At 40.9% G+C, this 21,655-nt stretch overlaps 1 protein-coding gene across 2 annotated transcripts; it reads left to right on the forward strand.

The window, feature by feature from the left end:
- Window positions 1-6,667: 6,667 nt before the first annotated feature.
- On the forward strand, window positions 6,668-13,617 carry LOC122986751. Of its 2 annotated transcripts, none has more exons than XM_044358086.1 (6): window positions 6,668-6,913; window positions 8,671-9,017; window positions 9,186-9,261; window positions 9,622-9,700; window positions 10,051-10,234; window positions 10,366-13,617. In XM_044358086.1, the coding sequence occupies exons 2-6, from the start codon at window positions 8,673-8,675 to the stop codon at window positions 10,999-11,001; spliced, it is 1,320 nt and encodes a 439-aa protein (XP_044214021.1). In that variant the 5' UTR covers window positions 6,668-6,913; window positions 8,671-8,672; the 3' UTR covers window positions 11,002-13,617. The 2 variants fall into 2 exon arrangements, with proteins under 2 accessions (XP_044214021.1, XP_044214020.1); XM_044358085.1 differs by lacking the exon at window positions 6,668-6,913 and adding an exon at window positions 7,884-8,079.
- Window positions 13,618-21,655: the final 8,038 nt, after the last annotated feature.

Consider the following 21,655-nt stretch of genomic DNA (forward strand, 5'->3'; position numbering starts at 1 on the left):
AGGCTGGGAACAACTAAAAAAGGTCATTTTAAATGAATGACTATATAACTGTGTCATATCTAGGCTGGTCTCTTCATTTACAAACCTTATCTTTATGTTCAGGGCCCATGAGAAAGCTCTGAGAACAAAAAATATGTTGTATGATGTAAAATTTATAAAGATGTTTAAATGTTTGCAACATACTAATTTGTCCACATGACTCTGCAAACTTTCAGGCCCTCATATTTCCTTTACATGAACATAATGTTACATGAGAAAACATAGACTACTTAAATACAAATATGTGATTCATAGTGCATAACAAACAGTACAATATTGTTTTAAATTGCTGAGATCAAATACCCGATAATTATGTTAAATGAAGTGTATATTAAACATACAGCTATATGATGCATTTTACAACATACTGTATATGGTAGAAAGAGACTTTCTGTGCATCTTCCAGCAATATGCAGCTGAATCAGGTGCTTCTCAGGTCAGGAACAGCACATTTCAGATGAGACAAGACTGGAGCACGCTACAGTAGCCTCGGGGGGGTGCAGGGGTCAACGGGACGGGTGAGGGCAAGGACCAGGACCTCCAGCTGGGAGAAAAAAAACAAATCAAAAAACTCTCACTGCTGTGTCCTGACAGAGCTGGTTCACACCGGAAGGTTTGGAGCCGGATCTTAAAGGGACCATATGATCTGCTGGCACCCTGCCAAAGGTCAGGGTGCAGCCCTGGTGTGTGACCAATAGGCCCAACCTACCCGACCACTTCCTGAGCCCCAGCAGCCCCTCTGATTCCGCTGATACTGCCCAAGACTACAATCCTGATTTGTTTTTAGTTTAGGTTTTTTGTTATTGTTGTTGTTTTTTATATCTTTCCTCTTTTATTTACTTATTTTTACTTCACTCTTATTCTCCTTTCTTAATTGATTTTTAATTTCATAACATCATCCCTTAATCTCCCTTCTTGCTTCAATTTTTTTTTCTTGTAGATGCACACACACACACACACACACACACACACACACACACACACACACACACACACACACACACACACACACACACGCCATGAACAACTGACCCTAGAAGTGGTAACTGTCTGGTATTATTATATTTTTTGTAATTAATATGGTGGTTTTGTACTATTATTATTATTATTAGTTCTATTTTTGTTGGTTTTTATTTTAGGGTTTTGTTGGATGTTGTCTAGTTCTTGTCATATTTTCTGCCTTTATGTCTCTACCTCTGTTCTGCACCAATAAATATAATAAATATAAAAAAGACTGCAGCACACTGATGGATTTGCAGCCTTTAATAGTGCAAACAGACCAATGTTTCAACACTACTGTGTCTTCATCAGAGTCAAAGACAAATCTGAAATGTTCTGTATATGATATTATATTCAAGATTTTTTTTTTCATGTGGTCTATTGTTATCTTCATCTTTAATTTTCTGCATTGTCAACTATGACCACATTTCCTCCACTGAAATAAATGAAATACTGTCCAAATAATTGGGGCTTTCAATATTTAACTCTGTCAGGACTCAACATTTCACTCAGAGCATTTGTCTCTGTCAGTGTTGCACAAACTTGCATCATTCTGTGCAGGAAAATATCTCACATATGTGTTTTTTCTAGCTTGAACAAAGACTAGCTATGAATTATGTGCTTAAAGTTTTTATGTTTCCCATTTACAGTTTGTCTCAATTAAAAAGGTTACATAAACTAAGCATACTTTATAAAAAAATCTGTAGTGAACGACCGTCTCACTTTTGAACACTAGAGGGAGCCCTCTCCACGTGACATTGTTTTTGGCTGACTCCTTAAACGGAAAATCCACCTTAAAAACAAAATTTGCATCGTGTCGTTCCTGCTTGTAACATTATAAACACCATTACAATCCAGGAACTGCTTTATAGGGCGGTGAATCACAACAATAGGGGATGTGACGTTGTGATTCACAGCTGCATAATAAATAAAACTCATTTGAACGCACGTGAGTCTATCACACTTTCATAGCCCGTGAAACAACTCCAAACTATCATCTACTGACATCACCAATTTAAGTTTAAGATGCTCTGATTAAATGTATACACTGGACCACTTTTGTGCTGATCACATGTCAATCACGTGTATATATCACAGTCTAATTTGTTTCTTGGGGTAGATGTCCCCCGTTTAAAAACCTAACAGGCCGTGGAGCCAGTCTTCTGATGTAGATTACATCCTATTGTTAGAGTCAAGGATAAACTTAAAACATGAAAATAAAACCGCAACTGTTACATCACTTACTGCACAGGAGAGTAGAAGAGCTATTATTCATATTAGCTATAAATGATAGATAGATAGATAGATAGATAGATAGATAGATAGATAGATAGATAGATAGATAGATAGATAGATAGATTGATTGATTGATTGATTGATTGATTGATTGATTGATTGATTGATTGATTGATTCTTTTTACAACTTGTCCTCACTATTTTTGGAAAACCAAATGTGGTCTGAGAGGTCAAGATTATTCATAGATATAATAAAAAATAACGTGTGTGCTCATTCCTATGTATATTATAGCCTATTAGTATTTAGTCAGCAATCTTACTGTAAACTTACAGATGTATTTTTTTTATAATCACATCCCTAAAGCGACCTCACTTCGTGTTAAACTCTTTATTACTCTGCTAATAAAAGCTCGGTATGTTATTGACAGTAATTTGTGACAAATATTTCCAACATGAACTCACATTTCTGGCACTAATGCCTGTGCTTTTTTTGTTTTCCACCCCTTGTGTCTGTCGCCCCGCTCCATCTTTTCACACTGTGTACCAGACCGCTCAAACGTGAAGAGCTTCAGCGAAATTATGCAACAGTGATAACCTTAGCCGGCTCCTCATTGGTCGCTCGACGTTCCATGGCGGGGCGTGATTATAAGCGTCTGTGTAACGCCATTGGCTATGTCTCGGCGGGGGGCGTGTCAGCTGCTTTCATTCACAAATCTAACAGCGGAGCATCTCTCCGACATGTGAAGATCGCTTCTGTTTATACTGTGAAACACATGTCTCTGTTCCGCAAATGTGAGCTGGGCGAGACGCTGCAGCCTTGGCGAGAAGATGGAGTTTGAATTGTTTTTAATAAAACATCAAATGTTTGCTCTCGCTTGTGTGGATTTATTGTTAAATTATATCTTAGCATAATGTTGTCCTGAAGGGCTGCAGCTGTTGTGTTGCGTGAAGCAGAGCTCAGTTTAATTCTTTATATTTGATAAGGGACTGTTATGAAAGTGCTTTTCCACCAATGCTACTGCAAAATCCATCAGTATCAAAGAGCAGTGGCTGGAATAGTTTGAATATTTTGGTAAACTAAGCGATTATTAGGTGCTAGGCTGCTTCAAACAAAATAATCAAATGTTCAAACTGAAAAATAATACTCAAGTATGCTTGTAATGGTACATTTGGTTGTGCCACGAGGCCTAGATTAACTGTACACTCAATGCTGTGAGGCACATATGCAACCATGCACATCAACAGTAGAAAGGTTGCTTTGTCAAAATTGTTTATAATGTGCAAGTAAGACGTGAAATTCTTTACTAAACAGCAGGGTGAAGGAGAAGACAGATAGTGCAGTACAGACAGGACAGCAGCAACAGTGTGTTATTGTTCTCCGGCTGTCCTGGTTTCCAGGTGAAACATGAGATGTTACTCAGCCTCTGCATTGAGAGTGAGCAGACAGTTTACAGTTTAGTCCTCTCTTTAGCCTTTTGCCTTCCCTCAGGTAGATCAGATTTCTGTTGTGGTGTCTAGCTGTCACCACACCTGCTCACGCGTTTGGCCTTACAGGAACTTCTGCATGCTTTCACTCACTTGAGTGCCTGCATGCTTCTACGATGTGCAAGACTTCATAACATGTTTTCTTGTGCAAGTCATCGATGGAACATTAACAATATGAAATCTGATATGACTGAATAAAATTAGGCTCTCTCTCAGCCTCGCCCTGACATGAACCACCAGTTTCTCAGCTGTACCAGCCTACATGTCATATGAGGACACAGGCTCCATCACTGTATCTGCAAGTCATTTACACATTCATGTAACTTCAAGGGTAAAATAACTGATATTATTCCTGATGTGCATCGTTCCACTTCCACCCTGTACATCCCATCTGAAGAAGGCACTATTTCTCATATTAGAAACCAATTTGAAGCACTGCACTTTGACCCACTTTATTGACAAAGGCACCATCCATAGGCTTTGGCTTAACATGGTCACTCCCATTGAATTCTCAAGCATGTCAATACAAGTGACTATAATGAGAAAGGGGGGAGGAGAGAGAAAAAAAACACCACACAGAAAACAGGTGGGGGATGGGATGAAGGGGGAAGGGAGATGGAAAGATGGAGATGATGGGGGTGGTCTTTAGCACCCATGAACTCAGAGGAGGTTCATTGGGTTCATGTGCTGCAAAGGAATGCTGTGGGGGGTTGGAAAGCTTTTTCTATCGACCTGGTCCCTGTGACACATAGCCTTCACATACACAAACCCTTCTCTCGGTTTACTATTACCAAAGGTTAACCGTTATTGTGTTTTGACAATAAGAGAGGGTAGTTTGCTCACCTGATGGCGTTGAGGTTGCTAAGTGACTTTACATGGTTACGATGCTCAGAGACAGGTATTGTCAATCAAACAAGGGCAGCCTGTTCTGTGTTTGTGTTTGTGTGTGTGTGTGTGTGTGTGTATGTGTGTTGAGGAGAAGGGTCGGTGGGTTCATGTGTATGTTGTATGTATAGAGGGGGAAGGGCTTCCCCTTCATCCCTGAACCTTGCATGCAAGGCGCTTAGAGGCATGGACCACTCCTCACGCTTAAACCTGGTATTTCACATCTAAAAATACCAGTAAACCCAGCATAATGACTGACTTGTAATTAAAGTCTTATGAGGAGAGTAAATACCAATACATATGATGAGTATGGGACAGATGAGGTGTGTGTGTGTGTGTTCCATACATGTTGGTATACTGCACTACATGTTGCAAGAGAAGGTCATTGAGTTCATGCTATAGTAACCTATAGAAGAGGGGGAAGCTGTTACATGGTCATAAATCATGGAGCAGAAAAAAAGACTTGGGGCATTATCTTCCAATCCACGTCACTTAGCCTACATTTTGATGTATTGGTGATCTTAATTTAACGATACAGTAACATGACACAAATGAGATAAATATCTCACTTTTTAAATTAAATAAAATATCTATTTTTAAAAATTTTTGTCACTCATTAACTTGTATATTTAACCTTGTTTTACAGTTGAGCAACCTGAACCACGATAACAAGCCTAGGTGGTTTCTGACACAAATGTTTGGGTTGTAAAGCCTGTTTTTCTGTTAACTTACAAGATAACTGAGGAAAATGACATCAAATTCAAACATTTTTAGTAACACTATAAGAGAAACAAAACTATACCCATATAACTAAGAAATGTTTTGAAGGACAGCCATATTAGACAAGATATCACCGACAGAAAGAAAGAATTGTGTTGGAATAAAAGGGTTGGACTATCTCTGGAAATGTTAGCATGATAGTCAAATTTCATAGGTTATGCATGATGGTTGTATTGTATCGTCAAGCAAAAGGCAAATGTCTTTTAATGACTGACTTTATCCTTGAAGAGCCTTAATAGAGAGGCTGGAAGAGGACGGGAGCCACGGAGGAGTATTTGGTGGTCAAAGTTGAATTGTGTCATTGAATCAAATAAGGGGTTATTGATGTTGCCTGGAGACTGACTATGTACTCTGTTCAAATTCACATAAGAGTGCTCCCTTCCATTATAATGTACCATGGTGATAATGACACGGTCTGTGTGATAAGGTTGAACTATGCTGGTCAGTCATCAACTTAATGTTGGGTCTTTGCATGCTGGCCAATCGACATAATGAGCATCTTTGAATTATTATTTATTTCTCTGGACTCTGGTTACTGTCAAGTCTGTGATATCAATAGGTGTGAACAGAACAGATGAGGAGTGATTTGTGCCTGGACTGATCTCACAAACGCACAATCAAGACTAATTTATTTCCCTCAAAATAAAATGCTTCTCTCCTCTGATTAGATATAAAGAATTTTTCTGTTGACAGGTCGGAGTTAACAAGATGATCACCTACAAAAAAATCATGTATGCTTGTGATTGTGTTCGTTAGTTCTGCGCGAATATATTTCATTGCCTCCAATCAGTATGACCGGGGAGCGGGGTTGCATAAGGTTTCTTATTTGCGGGGCGTTCACGCGGTGCGCGTGAGATTTTATGTTTTGGGTGTGCGTGTGCTTGTGTGTGGGTGGGTGGGTTGGGCGGTGTGTATGTATGAGGGGGGGCGGGGGGGTGCAACGTTAAATACATAAATATATATTGTGTGCATCAGATACTCAGAACATATTGCATATATGTGCATCTCTAGGGGGTCGACGCCGTAATGCGTGCCTGTGTTTACACCCGCTCGCAGTAGTAGAGCAGTCCTGCCCGACACCATACACACGGGCGACACATGAGTGGGCAGGACCTTGAGTGCCCGGGCCGCCGTCCAATCAACGTCTAGTAAAGCAATCACTGGCTGGAAGGGTCAGCCAATGGCGTGAGCCGCCGCCGGGCCGGCAGCCAATAGAATGCGCGTAAAACGTGGGCACGTGGATCCGCGCACATGTTGACGCTCGTAAACTGCCGAGAGAAAGAGCCAGCAAAGACACAAACCGATGAACGGCCGGGCGGTGTGTGTGTGTGCGTGTGTGTGAGAGGACGAGAGAGAGAGCTGAGGCTGGGTGCCCCGATGCTGCTCCAGCTACGGAGTGTGTACTGACGGATCTGTCGTATCAAAGTAGGAGATAGAGACGTTAACGGCAGTTTGTGGCAGCTTCTGTTTTTATCACACAGCACTGACGGTGAGTATTTCCTCTAACGGTTTCTTTTTTTGTTTGTTTGGTGGGCTAAACGTTTCCCGAAGTTGGCAGGCTAGCCTGAAGGAATTTCCTGTCCCGCTACATCCTGTATGTGCCCCCGGCACAATTTATTATAACCAAAAGCTGATTTATTTCTAATATGGCTTAGTCCCAGCTGATTTTATGTAGCTGATCCTTCCCATGTAATGGTGTGCTTTCATATCGCCAGACTAACTCGCTGCTAAATCATGTTTCCGCTTATATTTGCTCATGTTGTCATGCCACTCAGATAAATTTATGTTATTTTAAGTGCTTTGTTGTGAATGTACAATAAATTTTGTATGTATTATCGCTGTGTAATGTGTTGCTGTGGGCGTCGTGGTAGCGCAGAACGGCAGCCAACACCTGAGACGCAGCCGCATGGTCCTACCTGTGCAGACTATGCCAACACATGCACCTCTTCATCCCCATCCCCATCCCCATCCCATCCACTAAGGGGCTATGAACCAAATCAAAGAGGGCGTGGAAAAAAAATAGGAATAAGGACCAAATGGGATTATAGTGTTTTTCCACTATTTTAGTGGACTGAGGTGCCTGTAAAATTGGTATTATTTAGGTTTTAAGAGGAAATAACCAGACTGAAAGGAAGCCAGATACGAATGGCGAGAGATTTTGCTTGTTGTAAAAGCTGAACCGGTTTGTTGAAATCTTTATTCATTCCTGAAACTGAGGGTTTAATTCTTGCTTTTTGGCGTCTGTGTGGGCACACTGCAAAAATCTGTACCACTCTCCTTTTGTCTGTGTTGACTTTATTTGTGATATTGGTTAAAAAAAAAAAAAAAAAGCTGTTTTTACAAGTTGTGTGTATTCCTGTGACCCTTCTTATTTCCCCCTCTGTGATAGTGGGATCAGAGAGCAGCAGCAACTCAGAGATTACACAGAGAGAAAGAGAAAGAAAGGGAAAGAGAGATGAGAGAAAGGCACATGGCCGGAGATACAAAATGTAAAATGTGAGTAAGAGAGGAAGAGGAGGAGGAGGAGGGTTGGTCTGTGGTAGAGGAAAGGAAGAGGAGCACCAGGCTTGTGTGCAGAACGAACAGGATGAGCTGAAGGGAGAGCAGAGAGAGATGAGAGGCATACAGAAATGCAGCCGGAGAGGAAAGAGAGAGGTTCGTGTGTGTGTGTGTGTGTGTGTGTGTGTGTGTGTGTGTGTGTGTGTGTGTGTGTGTGTGTGTGTGTCAAAGGGGGGGTGGTGTAGGGGGGCAAGCCAGAGACAGAGAGGAGGGGCTACAGAGAGCACCGGAGGCAGTGAAAGAGAGAGAGCGAGCGAGAGAGAGAGACTGCCTATTCTGATTCCACTACTCTACAAGCTCCCATCCCCCTCACATTTTACTCCTCTCCAGTCTCCAATCTCCTCAATGGGAGCCAGACATGCACTACCATTGTGTGCCTACTGCCTACCCCCAGTCCCACTCTGCACCATGTTAAACTAGGGCACTGGTATACCCACCATTTTGAGTAATTTGGGTTATTATTTTTGGGAGAGAGATAGGAAAAATTGCCAAATGGAAAAGCAGTTTTTTGCGATGAATCTGTCTCCGTTTGGCCCTGCCTCTCACTCGAGTAACAACTTAGATCACACTGCTTTTGAGTTGTCAGCCGAGCCTTTATTTTTTATGTCTAAAAATTGATCTAAGCGTTGGATAATTTAATATATTTCTGTTCTAATGCTGAATTTCTGCAACCCCCCCCTCCCACAGCGATGCAGTCCCAGGGTAGCACTTCCTCCCAGCCCTCCTTCGACTCCCTGAGCTCCAGCGACAGCCTCCTGTTCAGCGACTCGGAGCAGGCGGAGGATGACACAGACGTCTTCTTGACAGACAGCTCCTCCTCCGTCAGCATCGGAGGAACGGGCGGGGTCGCATCCAATGGGGACGGAGGATCGGAGAGCCCAGGGTCCCAGTGGGCATGCGACGGCTTCACCGACAAAGAGGAAGAGGAGTACAGTTCGAGGAGCGGCGGCAAGGCAGCTCACATCAGGTTGGACGAGACGGATCCCACCGGCCAGATCCCAAAGTCCCAGGGAGACCTGCTGTTTGCTCAAAAGGTAAGGGAAGTTTTCGGATGGAGAGCGCAGAAAAAGAGTGATGAGAAAAGAGGTGATGGAGCGATTCTTAAGAAAAGTGGGTAGACGAAAACTCAGCAACTGATTCAGACAGGAAGGCCTAACTCAAACCCAATAGTAATCTATCTTCTCTCTCTCTTCCTCTTTCAGTGTGCTGAGCTACAGGGTTTTGTCCGGCCCCTGCTAGAGCTGCTGAATGGACTGAAGAGGGGCCGATTCGACCGTGGTAAGCATCCTTACATCACTGCCTACAGACGAGCATGTGTGCAGACTGGTAGCTAAAGTTGTAGATGCTGAACACTGGTTTATATGATCTGAGTGGCCTCAATCCTTTGGAAACAGAGAGTTTCCTTTGTGCCGCAGTCTGTATTGATGCAGCTCATTGATGTAGTCCAAAGTGCAGCATGTGTGAAGCGACAGTCTTGCAGCTGACTCATCAGCTCACCAGAGTTCATGGATACGTGTGAAAGTGAAAGTGGTGGGTGCACATGTGTGTCTGAGAGAGAGACTGTGTATGTCGACATGTGCATGCATCTACCGTGACTGGTGCAAATGCTGACTGGAGGATTATGTTCTTGATTGACAGGTTTGAGTAGTTTCCAGCAGAGCGTTGCCATGGACCGAATCCAGAGGATCGTGGGCATTTTACAGAGACCCAACAGCGGGTAAGATGTCATCTACGCTGCCCTTCTGTTATTCTCATCTTAACCCCTGCATTATTAGACACCACCTCCCTCTTTTTAAATTGTAGTTATAAGAAGACAGGACCAGGGAGATAGTTTTCCATTTCAAGCCTCATCTCCTGTTTCATGTTTTATTGAACAGGCCTTGGGCTAGGTAGAGTTACAGCATTCAGCGGTGCAGAGAAGCACCGAGCTTCAGAGGAAATTTTTTATCTACATCTACATGTAGGACCATAAACATCCAGATGTTTTCCTATGCTGTAGCATAATAGCATAGCCATATGCTCCTAACTTTAATGTGTCTCCCTATTTGCCCTTTTTATATTTTGTAGGGAGAAGTACTTGAACACTCTCCTCCAGGTGGAGATGATGCTGAAGCTTTGGTTTCCTCATATCCTGACTCAACCCGTCTCTGCAGCCTCCAGCGTCGCCACGTCCCCTGCACGCTCCCTCCAAGACAATACCAGCTCCACCCCGCCGCACAAGCACAGGGATCAGTTACATATTCCCGTCAAGGTGAGAATATACAAATTCCTGTGCGTGCAAGAGCTTACATGTGCGCACACCCCCCCCCCCCCCAACATCACCGGCACAGCAAATTGAGTTCTTTTATTCACTGGCAAATTACTCTCCTGCTCGTTTTCCAGAAACGCAGACTCAGCTGGACAGGTACGGACTCCCCTACACCTTCCCCTGTGCTTCTCAAGTGTCCTCGCATCAGTGCAGAAGAGAGGAGGGGTAAGCAAGATGATGATGAAAGGGACCACCCTCCTCCTCCGCCTCCTCCTCCTCCTCCATCACTGACATCTGATGCAAACCAAAATTCACCAGATGTGGCCGGTGACAGTCAGCGAAACGAGGACGCAAAGGGAAAGGACAGTGACGGCGAGGAACCGGGCAAGCTATCAAAGCCGTATAAAGCAGGTCAAAGCTCTGAGCCCAGCCTGACGTGGGTGCACGTCGCCCCCATCCTGTCCCCACGGAAGGCGTGCGCCTCACACGAGGGCACGACAGCGGCAGGTACCAGCGAAAACCAGCTTGTCTCCGCCGTCCTCCCACCCAGCAGGAGGGGCAGTCCGGCTACGCAAGACAGCTCCATCTCTTCTACCACACCTTACAAGCAACCCAGAAATCTAAAGAAGCCAATCCAGTGCCAAAGCCAGCCTGTTGCTGGACAACAGTGTGAGAGTGAGACCATCGTGACCTGCCAGGGTCAAAGCCAATCTCCTCATGTCACACTTAAGCCTTTGCCCAGGGTGTGCCCCACCCCCTTAGAGACCTGATGCATCCAAGAAGCAAAGAGCCGGCAGCCTCGCTTTGTTACACCACCAGGCTGAAAGCTGCAGTGAGAGCAAGAAGGGAAGAGGCTGATGATTATAAATGCATTAAAGAGAAGAAGGGAGGAAGGAATTATAGGTGCTTAGAGGCTGAAGACGAATGATAGATCGCACGCAACCACTCATCAAGAACACAGTTACAACAGTTATTTCAAACAGGATATAATGTGTTTGTATGAATTAAATATGTGTTGATAATCACAATTCTGTTATAATCTAAACGTGTATAAAAGTGGTAGTGGTTGAGGGAGTATATGAAAGAACACCTGAAACTTGAAGGCTATTTACAGGTTAATGACCAATAGGAGAGATTTTCAAGAATGATAGGAGAAAATAATAATTTCTCCTCAGCATGAAAGCAATCAGAGATGTTTCAGCAGACATCTAACTTGAAGGTTGAATAGACGAATTCATGTCAATATTCAGAATGAAAGCTGTGATGAGGCAACTCTAGTTAGGGTTCAATCCAGAGTGCAGGGTGAGCTGAATTTGATTCTAGTCTTACAGCAGGAGACACGTTTGAGCTTACGTTCACTTGTAGATAGAATTGAAGCATCTGGCTTGAAGAGGACAAGTGACAAAAAGTCATTGAAAATCTTGTAGCTAGTGATGTGTACAGAACGCAGCATTATACTGTACGTGTGGTGTGTTAGAGTCATTGGAGACTGTGGAAAAAGAAATGACGTCATCAACTCGCGAATGTAATCCAAGAACTGTTGGGGCACTTGGCTGGCAGATCTGTGGCAAAGCATTGAGAGGAGTGACATCACGGCGATCAGAGGTCACATAAGTTTTCTAGTCACGCTGTTGGACACAGATGTTTCTGCCTGGTCCACACACGACAAACTGAAAAGGAATCATGAAAAATCCAAGAAAGACTTTTTTTAAAGACCAGCCTGAGGAAAAACAAGGACCACTCAAAGACACATGACTCGAGTCCCACAGTTAATTTATTCATGTGTTGATCTGACACTGCATTTATTTATTGTTTGTATTTATTTATTGGGCAGCTGAGTATCGCCTGCTGTGCGCTTGCATAGTTTGGCCTACATTTTCTTTTTTGAAGCGATTGGGAAGATGCTATTGACATTTTGTTAGTGGTTTTTAATTGCTGTCATGAGGAGAGGAAAAAAAAAAAAAACTGAAGGAAGTGAAATCTTATGATTGGACTAGTGGACTACTGTGCCTTTTTACCAAATAGGATGTGTTCAGAAAAGCATTTTGGTGCTTTCAGTGCATTCATACTGCGTTTTGATTGTTTTGCTCGCATCTCACAAAACCAGTACACTTTCAACCATGAAAGCCTACATGTAGTCATTTTCATCCTACTTCTGAAGTTACACACAGCAACAACAACAACAACAACAACAGTATCACCAACTATCTACTGCTTAACAACCAGCATCCAACTCTACTATTCTGACACCTACAGTTAATCACATCTCTAACTTTTACACACACCAACAAGCAGCGGCTACTCTTTCTGCTGAAGTATGAAAAGTGTAGCCCTCTCTGGAGGCTTTTCTCTTGGTTCTGATCAATAGAGGGACAGAATGAACTGCACTTATCGCTGGTGCTCTTGAAAAAACTTGAAAAAAATCAGAACATATAAATGTAAGGGAGGAAATCTTTATTTGCACCACCCTCTACTGCTGCTATTGTTATTCTGATTCTAATTTAGATGTTTTAATAGGAGGCTCTCTCTCTCTCTTTATTTGAAATCTGCTCACAATATTCTTATAAATGTAGGAGGGGTGTTAGCAATGTGATTGGATTTACCTATATTGCAAAAGTATTGTAAATATTTAGACTAAAATATTTTTAAATTGGTATGAGTAGATCATACATTATTTACATTAACAGAGAGGGGAGACACAGTATCTTCTGTTGAGTATATGTGTACCAGACTCCTCCAAAAAAAAAAAAAGGAAAAAAAGCACCACATGTGAACACAGAGCCGCTGGCAGCCTCCAGGTTACTGCCCATGTTTTTTGGAGCAGGGAGTGTACAAACCCTCGGTCACAGACGCTAGAGTCATGTCGTCCTGCCCCATCCCGTCTTCAAATGTGGCGGTACGATGTGCCAGACGCTGACTCTTCATCAGAGGCTGGGGGTGTCTTCCACATCACTCCTGTTTTTATACGGTTGTGGTATGACAGAGAAACCAATTGCACTTATTTTTCATTGTTTATGTCCTTTTTTTTTTTTCCATGTATGTTTTCTACTGCAGCGACCACTGCTGATTGGTCAGAGAGAATAATGTCTTGTTTATTTTAGCTGCCTTCTTTTTCTTCTTCTTCTTACATCGTAAAAGCTGACTGTAGTTCCCCCATGGACGTATCATAAGAGCTCTTATAATACAGCCATGAGTCCCCCCCCCCTACCCCCGCCCCCGCACCCGCACCCTTGCGTCCCCTCCCCCACTCCACTGCATTCGTCTGCCCTTGCCCTCTCTCTCCTTCATCTCCCTCAATCCCGTTAGTATGTTTTCTTTCTAAACTAAACTCTAAAGTCTTTCTCTCACATCCATCTTTACATGATATTACTCTTCTGGCTACTTTTTCAGTAATGATACAAAAAGGAAAAAAAAAAATCTTTTAATAAATGACACATTTTTGAAAGCTGAACTGTTGGCGTGTGTTTTGTCCTCATGTTTTTATTTTTTTTATTTTTTATTATTTGCATATTTTTGTTTTAGGTTTTCTTTTTAGTCGTAATGTGATGCGACCAATGTGTTTTTGGACAGAAGCTCTCACTAAACAGATGTGTGACTCGATGGGGTGCAGATTTAGAGACTGTACATTTTGAAGTGTGCGTGTGTGGGTGGTTGTCGGGGGGGGTGGGTGATGAAGGGAAGGAGGGGTGGCAGGCTGCGAGACTACAGCCACGATAATCTGACTGGCAGTAGTGGGGGGGCTGGCTGATCCTCCAACCAGCTGCTACTACAGAGTGCAAACACTTGTGTAGTCAGGGGCGGATTTACTTATTTTGGGGGCCCTAGGCAAACTCTGTCTTGCTGTATTTTCACTCTTTCTCTAACTGGGAGTGTTAGTATTTGCAGTGGTAGAAGAAGTAGTCAAAACCTATTTCTTAAAGTAAAACTATTAATACCGCACGGTAAAAATACTGTTAAAGTCCAATGTACTACAATATAATGCTAGAGAGTTTAATCAATAATAGAACATCATATTTTATTTTTTATATTTTGTGAGTAAAACCTGAATCTACAACGAAACCAGTGACATTTATCTGTCAGATAAACATTTATCTGTCAGATAAATGTAGTGATTCAATGTTTTCCCCTAAATTAGAAGTAGTATACAGTTGCATATTTTTTTAAGTGCATTGGGAGCCATTTGTTAGTTATTTTGGTGTACAATGAGTAAGAATAGTGACGTAATTCAATATTTTCATATCTAAACATAATAATAAATCTATAGCTGTTTAGGGCCCTTTTAGTTGGGGGCTCCAGGCAGTTGCCTATCTTGCCTGATGGTAAAGTCCGCCCCTGCGTGACAGTCAAACAAGGGCTGGCAAGGTAATTTCAGTCCCTCTGAAAAAAAAAAAAATCAGGGTGAAAATCAAAAGTTAATCTCACACTGATCACTCACAACACCTTCTGTAAGAAAACTATTTTTTTTAAAAGGACTGTTGCCAGTGACGTATTTTGTGTAGAAAATATAAAAAGTGACTTTATATCTTTGCAACATGATAAAAGAAAAACTAAAAATTGCTGATAACTTAAAATTCAAAAACACACTCTAGTTAATAATATTATGTAACTAATTAATGTTATTTTTTACATCAAAATATGAATCATTTGTGAAACTCAGGTTGTGTAGTATTAGTAATAAAATATTTTCATATAGAGATACAATTAAAAAGTAAAGAAAATCAGCAACTATTCTGATAATCAAAAAATAACTCCAAACATTTTCTGGTTCCAGCTCCAATGTGAGGATTTGCTTTTCTTTGTTTTATATCATAATCTGAATATTTTGGATTTGGGAATGTTGCTCAGACAAAAGAGAATATTTGTAGACATTATCTTGAGTTTAGGTAAATTCACTAATTCTGACATTTTATAAACTAAACGATTGATCAATTAATCGAGAAAATAATTGTCAGACTAATCATTAAAATAATTTTTAGTTGCAGATGTAATTTCATATATTTACTCATAATTTAGCTCTTGTTCTTGACACAACAAGGCTGAAACCATTTTCTCTCCACTCCAGCATCACATCCATGGATAGATACTGCCTGCACATGGGCACGAGAGTGGCAAATTCTAAGAGGGTGTGGTTTGATTTCTCCCTGCTCAGACAGGATGAAATCAGCCATGGCGCACGTACACACACGAACACACACGCACACACACAAACACAAACTTACCCAGACTCATAAACAGAGATACACACACACACGTGTGCCACTCCCCCACCGCACGCTCTGACACACTGACTGGCTGATTTTGTGATGGGCCTGTCTCTGACACACTGACTGTGCTACATTACAACAACAGAGACCGCCCTCCCTCCCTCCTCCCCTTTGCCTCCCTGCCTCCCTCTTGGCCCCCCCTTGTATCCATGCAGTTTTTAGCAGAGAAGCCCTTGCCCTCCAACTCCCTCCCTCCTGCCACTACTCCCCCCTTTCTCCTCTGGAAGAAGGAAACTAGGGGCAAGAGGAAAAGGACGGGAAGAGGATGTATGGAGGGCACAGGGAGGAGACCTGACCTCACTTCAGACAATTTACAATTTGGTTGTAAAAAAAGTTTAACCCCCACACTACAATACAGCCAATTTAGCATGCTGTATTTTGTAATAGTTTATATTATAACAAATACTCAGCAGATGGTTGAGGGAAAAACATCATTTATGTGTTCAGTTGTTTTCACTTCTCTCAGAATCCAAAAGCATGTGTTGGATTAATTGAGCATGTGTGTCCGTGCATCAATAGGATTGTACATAATGAACTTACTGCTCCTCTTATCCCTTGTTGTGTAGGTTTAAATTGTGGTCCCGCATCCCTTTATTGGTTTGAACAAGTTTATGATTTAAGGGTGTCTGTCCGCTTCTTCTGCATGTGAGACAGCGTAATGCGGAAGAATGGCACAATGAGGTGCTTATTCACTTATTCTAAAATCCCCTCCCCCATAATTCATCCGCTGCACTCCAGTAAAACTCACGTGAGGTGAAGCCACTCTTGTGACTTTACAACTGCACACACGGCCTCGCATGCACACACAAACATAAAGAGATGGTAGGAGCACACTCACACACGCATACACATGCTCTTACTCACCCAAAGTCCTCAGGGGGTTTTAGTGCCGACTAGTCCCAAAACAGCCTTGATGCTCATTAAAATTGCACAGGGGCCAGCCCTGCAATGGAAATCAGAGCTACTTCGCAGTCATTTCTGCCTTGCTGGAGCTTACAGAGATGACGGGCCTTGGTGTGTGTGTGTGTGTGTGTGTGTGTGAGGTTGAAGAAGCTGCTATGCCAACCATCTGTGGTCCCCATCACCATGATGTCACCAATAGGGGACACAGTAAAGGCATAGATAGCAGGACTACATTTTCAAGGACGCACGTGTATCTCATGACATTGTGTGTGATATTTGGGGCACAGCCCAGCTACAGGCAAATAACATCCTCATCAGTTTCTTTGGCCTGGATGTGTTCTTGGGAGCCTTGCTCACGATGACGCAATCCTACACACCTTCTGAATTATTCAAGGTACATGTTAGGTTGGACTAATCAATCGTGAGTGCGCTAAGGGTTAGGGTTAGGGTTAGGGGTTAGGGGTTAGGGTTATGGGCACACGAGGAAACACAAGACGTACAAATCTCACAAGAGTTTAACAAATCATCCCTCCGGCTAATCCAATCTAGCTCCAACCATTATTCAAGTACAATGAGTGAAAGGGAAACACCGTGTAGATTATACTGAGGACAGAATAAAGAAAGGTGCGTAAAGAAGGCAGAGTTTGCAAACAAATAGGGGTTATGAATGAGAGAAAAAAAAGTGAGCGATAAAAGCTTACACTCTCAGTAGACGATTTGGGATTTAGTACACGCACGTGCACCCGCGCTGAGGTCCGAGCAGCCCATGTGTGAAGTAAAGACAGCAGAGTCCCCTGAGATAGTGTCTTCCAAGATGATTTACGGCCCCTGTCAGATACAATGAAATAAAACTGGGTCAGCATGATGAAATATACCATAACCACACACTTGATGAATCAAAAAGCTGTGTGAAGGAACGTAAGGAAATATCTTTACTGAAGTAATAAATTATACACTTATGTAATATTTAGAGCAAAGCAGTAATGCACATTAATAACAGCTGACATCATGTTATGTTTTATTATGTTAAGAAAATTGTGGGAAATGAAAGAAATACTTGTGAAAGTCTCAACAATGTGTGCATTGCCGATATTGGACGAGGATTAGCTGCAGACTAAATACTTGGCATTCCAGTAATATAATAGAATAATTCATACAGCTCTCTCTACACGACCCCATGATGCTGTATTACGCTTGTTTTATGCGCTGTGTTTGCCAGTGTGAGTAATAGCTTGTGTGTGTGTCCATGTGAGCGTGTGTGTGTGCGCGCGCGCGTGTCTGTTTGAGCTTGTGTGTGTGTTTTGTTTTGTTTTTCTGTGTGTAGCTGTATAGAAATATCTGTGGTATTGTCATATTATGTGCTGAGGTGTCATTACATAATAGAGTTGGCTAGTGAGTGAGGAGGGGTGGGAGGGGGGTGGGGGGAGCAGACAGCACATGTGAGGTGCCAACGAGGAATTCAGGTTGATCACGGGTGGTGGATGGGCAAATGTGAGTGAATGAGTGTGTGTGTGTGTTGTTTACTTGCACACTGATCATTTGATTAAAACCACATTAAAGAGGCACTCCTGTAAATGTTATATAGACATTTAACTAGGTTGTTTGACCAAAATTGAGGTCGAAATCACAGTATGAATTAGCTGACAGACTGACCAGATTTATAGGTCAATCTTGAAATTACTGTTTCATATAGTGCTGAAGTGATTGGTCAATCAACTGAAAATGAATCTACACTAATTTCGATAATTGTTTTAATTTAATACAGCAAAAATACCAAACACTCTGATTCAACCCTTGTAAATGTGCTACTTTTTTCGTATCATTGTAAATTGTAAATATTTTTGTGTTCTGGACTGTTGATAGAACATAAAAATCAATCTGAAGATATATAACAAGGGCTGAGACTAACAATTATTTTCATTATTTATTAATCTATTGATTATTTTCTTGATTAAATGTTTAATTGTTTGCTCTATACAATTTCAGCAAATAGCAAAAAGATGCCCTTTACAAAAATGCCCATGGTGACGACTTAAAATGTCTCCAACCAACAGTCCAAATCCCAAATATATTCAGTTTACCATCATGTAGGACAAAGAGCAAAAGAAGAAAAAGAAATATTCCCATTTGAGAAGTTGGAACAAGTGATTGTTCTGTTTTTGCTTTAAAAAATCACTTAAACAATAAATCAGTTATCAAAATCATTGCAAATTAATTTTCTGTCAATCAACAAATCAATTAAAGGACTAACTGCTTGTCACTATGACTGTCGTCTTGACTAATTGTCCCTTTGGGCTCTAGGAAACTGTGAAATTGTGAATTGACATTTTTCACTCTTTTCTCACATAATGAAAATAGATCATGTAGATGTGTACGTGTACAACTCTTAGTCTGTTTCCTTATGGTGTTTTGATTCTGCACTGCACCAGAAAGGTCACTGAGTGAACTTTATTCAAAGTACTGTTTCTACACACAAAGGGCCTTGTGGTGGTGGAAAAAGCTCACATTTCAGCATTGAAAAAACCCCAAAAACAAACATACAATGTAAGTCTCAAATTTCCTCCTATTATTTTGTGGTTTCAATGAGATGTTTTGTGTGAGCTTTCACACGTCTTTTTAGATACCAAACTCTCATCAAATAGTACTGATTGGGCTGTTGGGGGATATGTTTAGTACCACAAACGATGTAAAAGCTTTAATTGAGCTCTGATCTAATAGCACCCAGGATACCCTAATATCCTGTATACAGCATATACCAACACTGGATGATCATGGACAAAGTTAGCACTGTGAGTGAAACCATTGTAAAGAGAGGAGGAGATGTGGCAGACTGGTGTAGCCTCAGGCTCACTACTGCATTCATGCTCACACTACTACAAATGCACTCAGTTGACCCACATCATGCAAGGATAGAGAAAAAAATGAAGGGGTGGGACTACAGTGGAAGGAAATGGAGATCACCTGATAATGTATTTACCAGGGCAATGGGTTCATGGCTAGTTTAAATGGTTAGTTGAGCAATAGTTAAGCAATGTTTGACTCTAGACTGAGTACTGATAAAATGAGATAGGGGGTAAGTTGTAGTTTTAACATGTAAACAAAGACCTGAGCCATTCCTTTTGGGGAGGCAACTGGAAAAAGAAAGTAATCAGACCTATCTTGTATCTTATCTTTCCATTTTCTATTTAATGGGCCATTGGGCTTTATAAACTGAACTGAAATTAATTCAATATATCATTATGTGATACAGTCCAAACAAAAACTGTTTGCTGACAACTTTTAAAGAACACAGAAAGATTAGGGTGATTAATTTGACATTATTAATAATTAGAAGCAAATAAACAGAAATCATAATTATTGATTCACATCAGCTCCTTGTGCTGTACTATAAAGGCTTTGTAATGCCAAATTTAGTCATTCAGCATGAACAGCTTTGGCTGGCTGTGACAAAATTCAACATCTTAATAAATTAATCAAAGCTGAGGACAGAGTAGAAGGTCCAGGCCTCATGGCCATGAAAAATACAAAAAATGGAAATATGATGCATCAAATGTTTTCCTACTGAGATTTGATTATGGATAAATGTTGCCTCAGACCAACATGGTCATTTCTTTCAATTTCAATCAAAAACATATAAGACGTGCAATTTGAATCTTGCTTAAAAAGCATATTTCAACTGTATTTTTTTTACATTTGAAATGACACAACTTATCTTTTAAGGAATATTATGTGTTATTGTTGTTTTTTTCACTCCCCTACCTGTTTTTACACTTGAGCATGGAAGTTTATTCTTGACTTTGGACATTTCTGTATGTGTTTCAAGGACTTATAATTATTTTCTTTAACTTTGTTGACATTTATAGCCCACTCCTCTGGTGCAGTTACAGTACAGTTGCTGTGTTAACACCTGCAGTGGCAGAAAGTAAACTTACTCAAGTGCTGTAATTAAATACAATTTAGAGGTACTTATACTTTATTTTAGTATTTTCTTTTTATGCTGCGTTATACTTTTATATTTCAGAAAAGGAACAGTAAATTAGTTGGTTAGGTGGTGAAAGATCTGAATACTTAATGTGAATTCTTCCACCACTGGTTATCAAAGAGGGCAACAACTGATTGAGACTTGTTTTCTAGTTAGATTTTTTAAGTTTTACAGTGTTTTAAAAAATACTTAATAACTTTTTTGTCCATCTTTTTTTACATGACAACATTTTGCACTAGCTTTATTTGGCGTTAGCATAAAAGGAAAGCACTGACTATTATACCCAATTCTACAATAAAGCTAAACAGTATAACGCTGTAAAAATTATTTTTTAAATTATATAAAAACTTATAATAACCTTTATTTGTATGGCACTTTCCAATTATTTACTTCACACACACCAAAAAAAGCACAAAGCAAAACAATACAAAGAAAATAGAGTAAATTTAAAGTTAATGCACAAAAGGAAAAATGAATTTTTAATAGTGATTTAAAGGAAGTCAGTGGGGTCACAAGAAGAATTTCAACAGGAAGACTGTTCCAGAGTTTTGGGGCCCTGACAGTAAAAGCATAGTCTCCTTTAGTTTTAAGTCTAGATCTTCGGGACTGTTAGCAGAGTTTTGTTGTAAGATCTGAGGTTGCATGCAAGTAAATAGGGGCACAAAAGGTCACAAATGTATGCTGGAGCCAGACCATGTTGTGCTTTAAAAGTAGTGAGGAAAACCTTAAAGTCAATTCTGAAATGAACTGGAAGCCAATGCAAAAAGGCTAAAACATGGGTTATGTGATCTATTTTGTTTGTTCCAGTTAACAGTCTGGCTGTAGCATTCTGTATAACTTGAGGGTGTGAGTGTGCTTCATCATTCAGGAAGGTTAAGAGTGAATTAAAGTAATCAATTATTGAGAAAATGAAAGCATGAATAACTTTTTCCACTTTCTTCGAAGTTGATAAAACTGGACTGAACTACCTTATTGACATGGTCAAAAAATGTAACATCAAAATTTAAATTGGAATCGAAGATAACGAAGACAAATTTCTGGCACTAGGCTTAACAGAGGGGGCAGGTTAACAAATGTATCATTAAAATCTGATGTGTTTAATGACCTGAATAGGATTATTTCAGATTTTTCTTCATTGAGTTGGAGGAAGTTATTAGACATCCAACATTTCATATCCATTGGACAGTTCTTCAAGGAAGTCAGACTGCTGGTGGAACCTGGTTTTACAGACACATGAAGTTGTATGTCATCTGCATAGCAATGAAAAGAAATCTT

Source organism: Thunnus albacares, chromosome 8 (genome assembly GCF_914725855.1).
Source record: "Thunnus albacares chromosome 8, fThuAlb1.1, whole genome shotgun sequence".
In the NCBI taxonomy this organism is placed as follows: Eukaryota; Metazoa; Chordata; class Actinopteri; order Scombriformes; family Scombridae; genus Thunnus; species Thunnus albacares.

Coding starts and splice junctions, on each gene's coding strand:
- LOC122986751 (XM_044358085.1), top strand. CDS start 8,055: ATGCAGCCGGAGAGGAAAGAGAGAG. Junction 8,080..8,670: donor GCCGGAGAGGAAAGAGAGAG/GTTCGTGTGTGT, acceptor CCCCTCCCACAG/CGATGCAGTCCCAGGGTAGC. Junction 9,018..9,185: donor ACCTGCTGTTTGCTCAAAAG/GTAAGGGAAGTT, acceptor TTCCTCTTTCAG/TGTGCTGAGCTACAGGGTTT.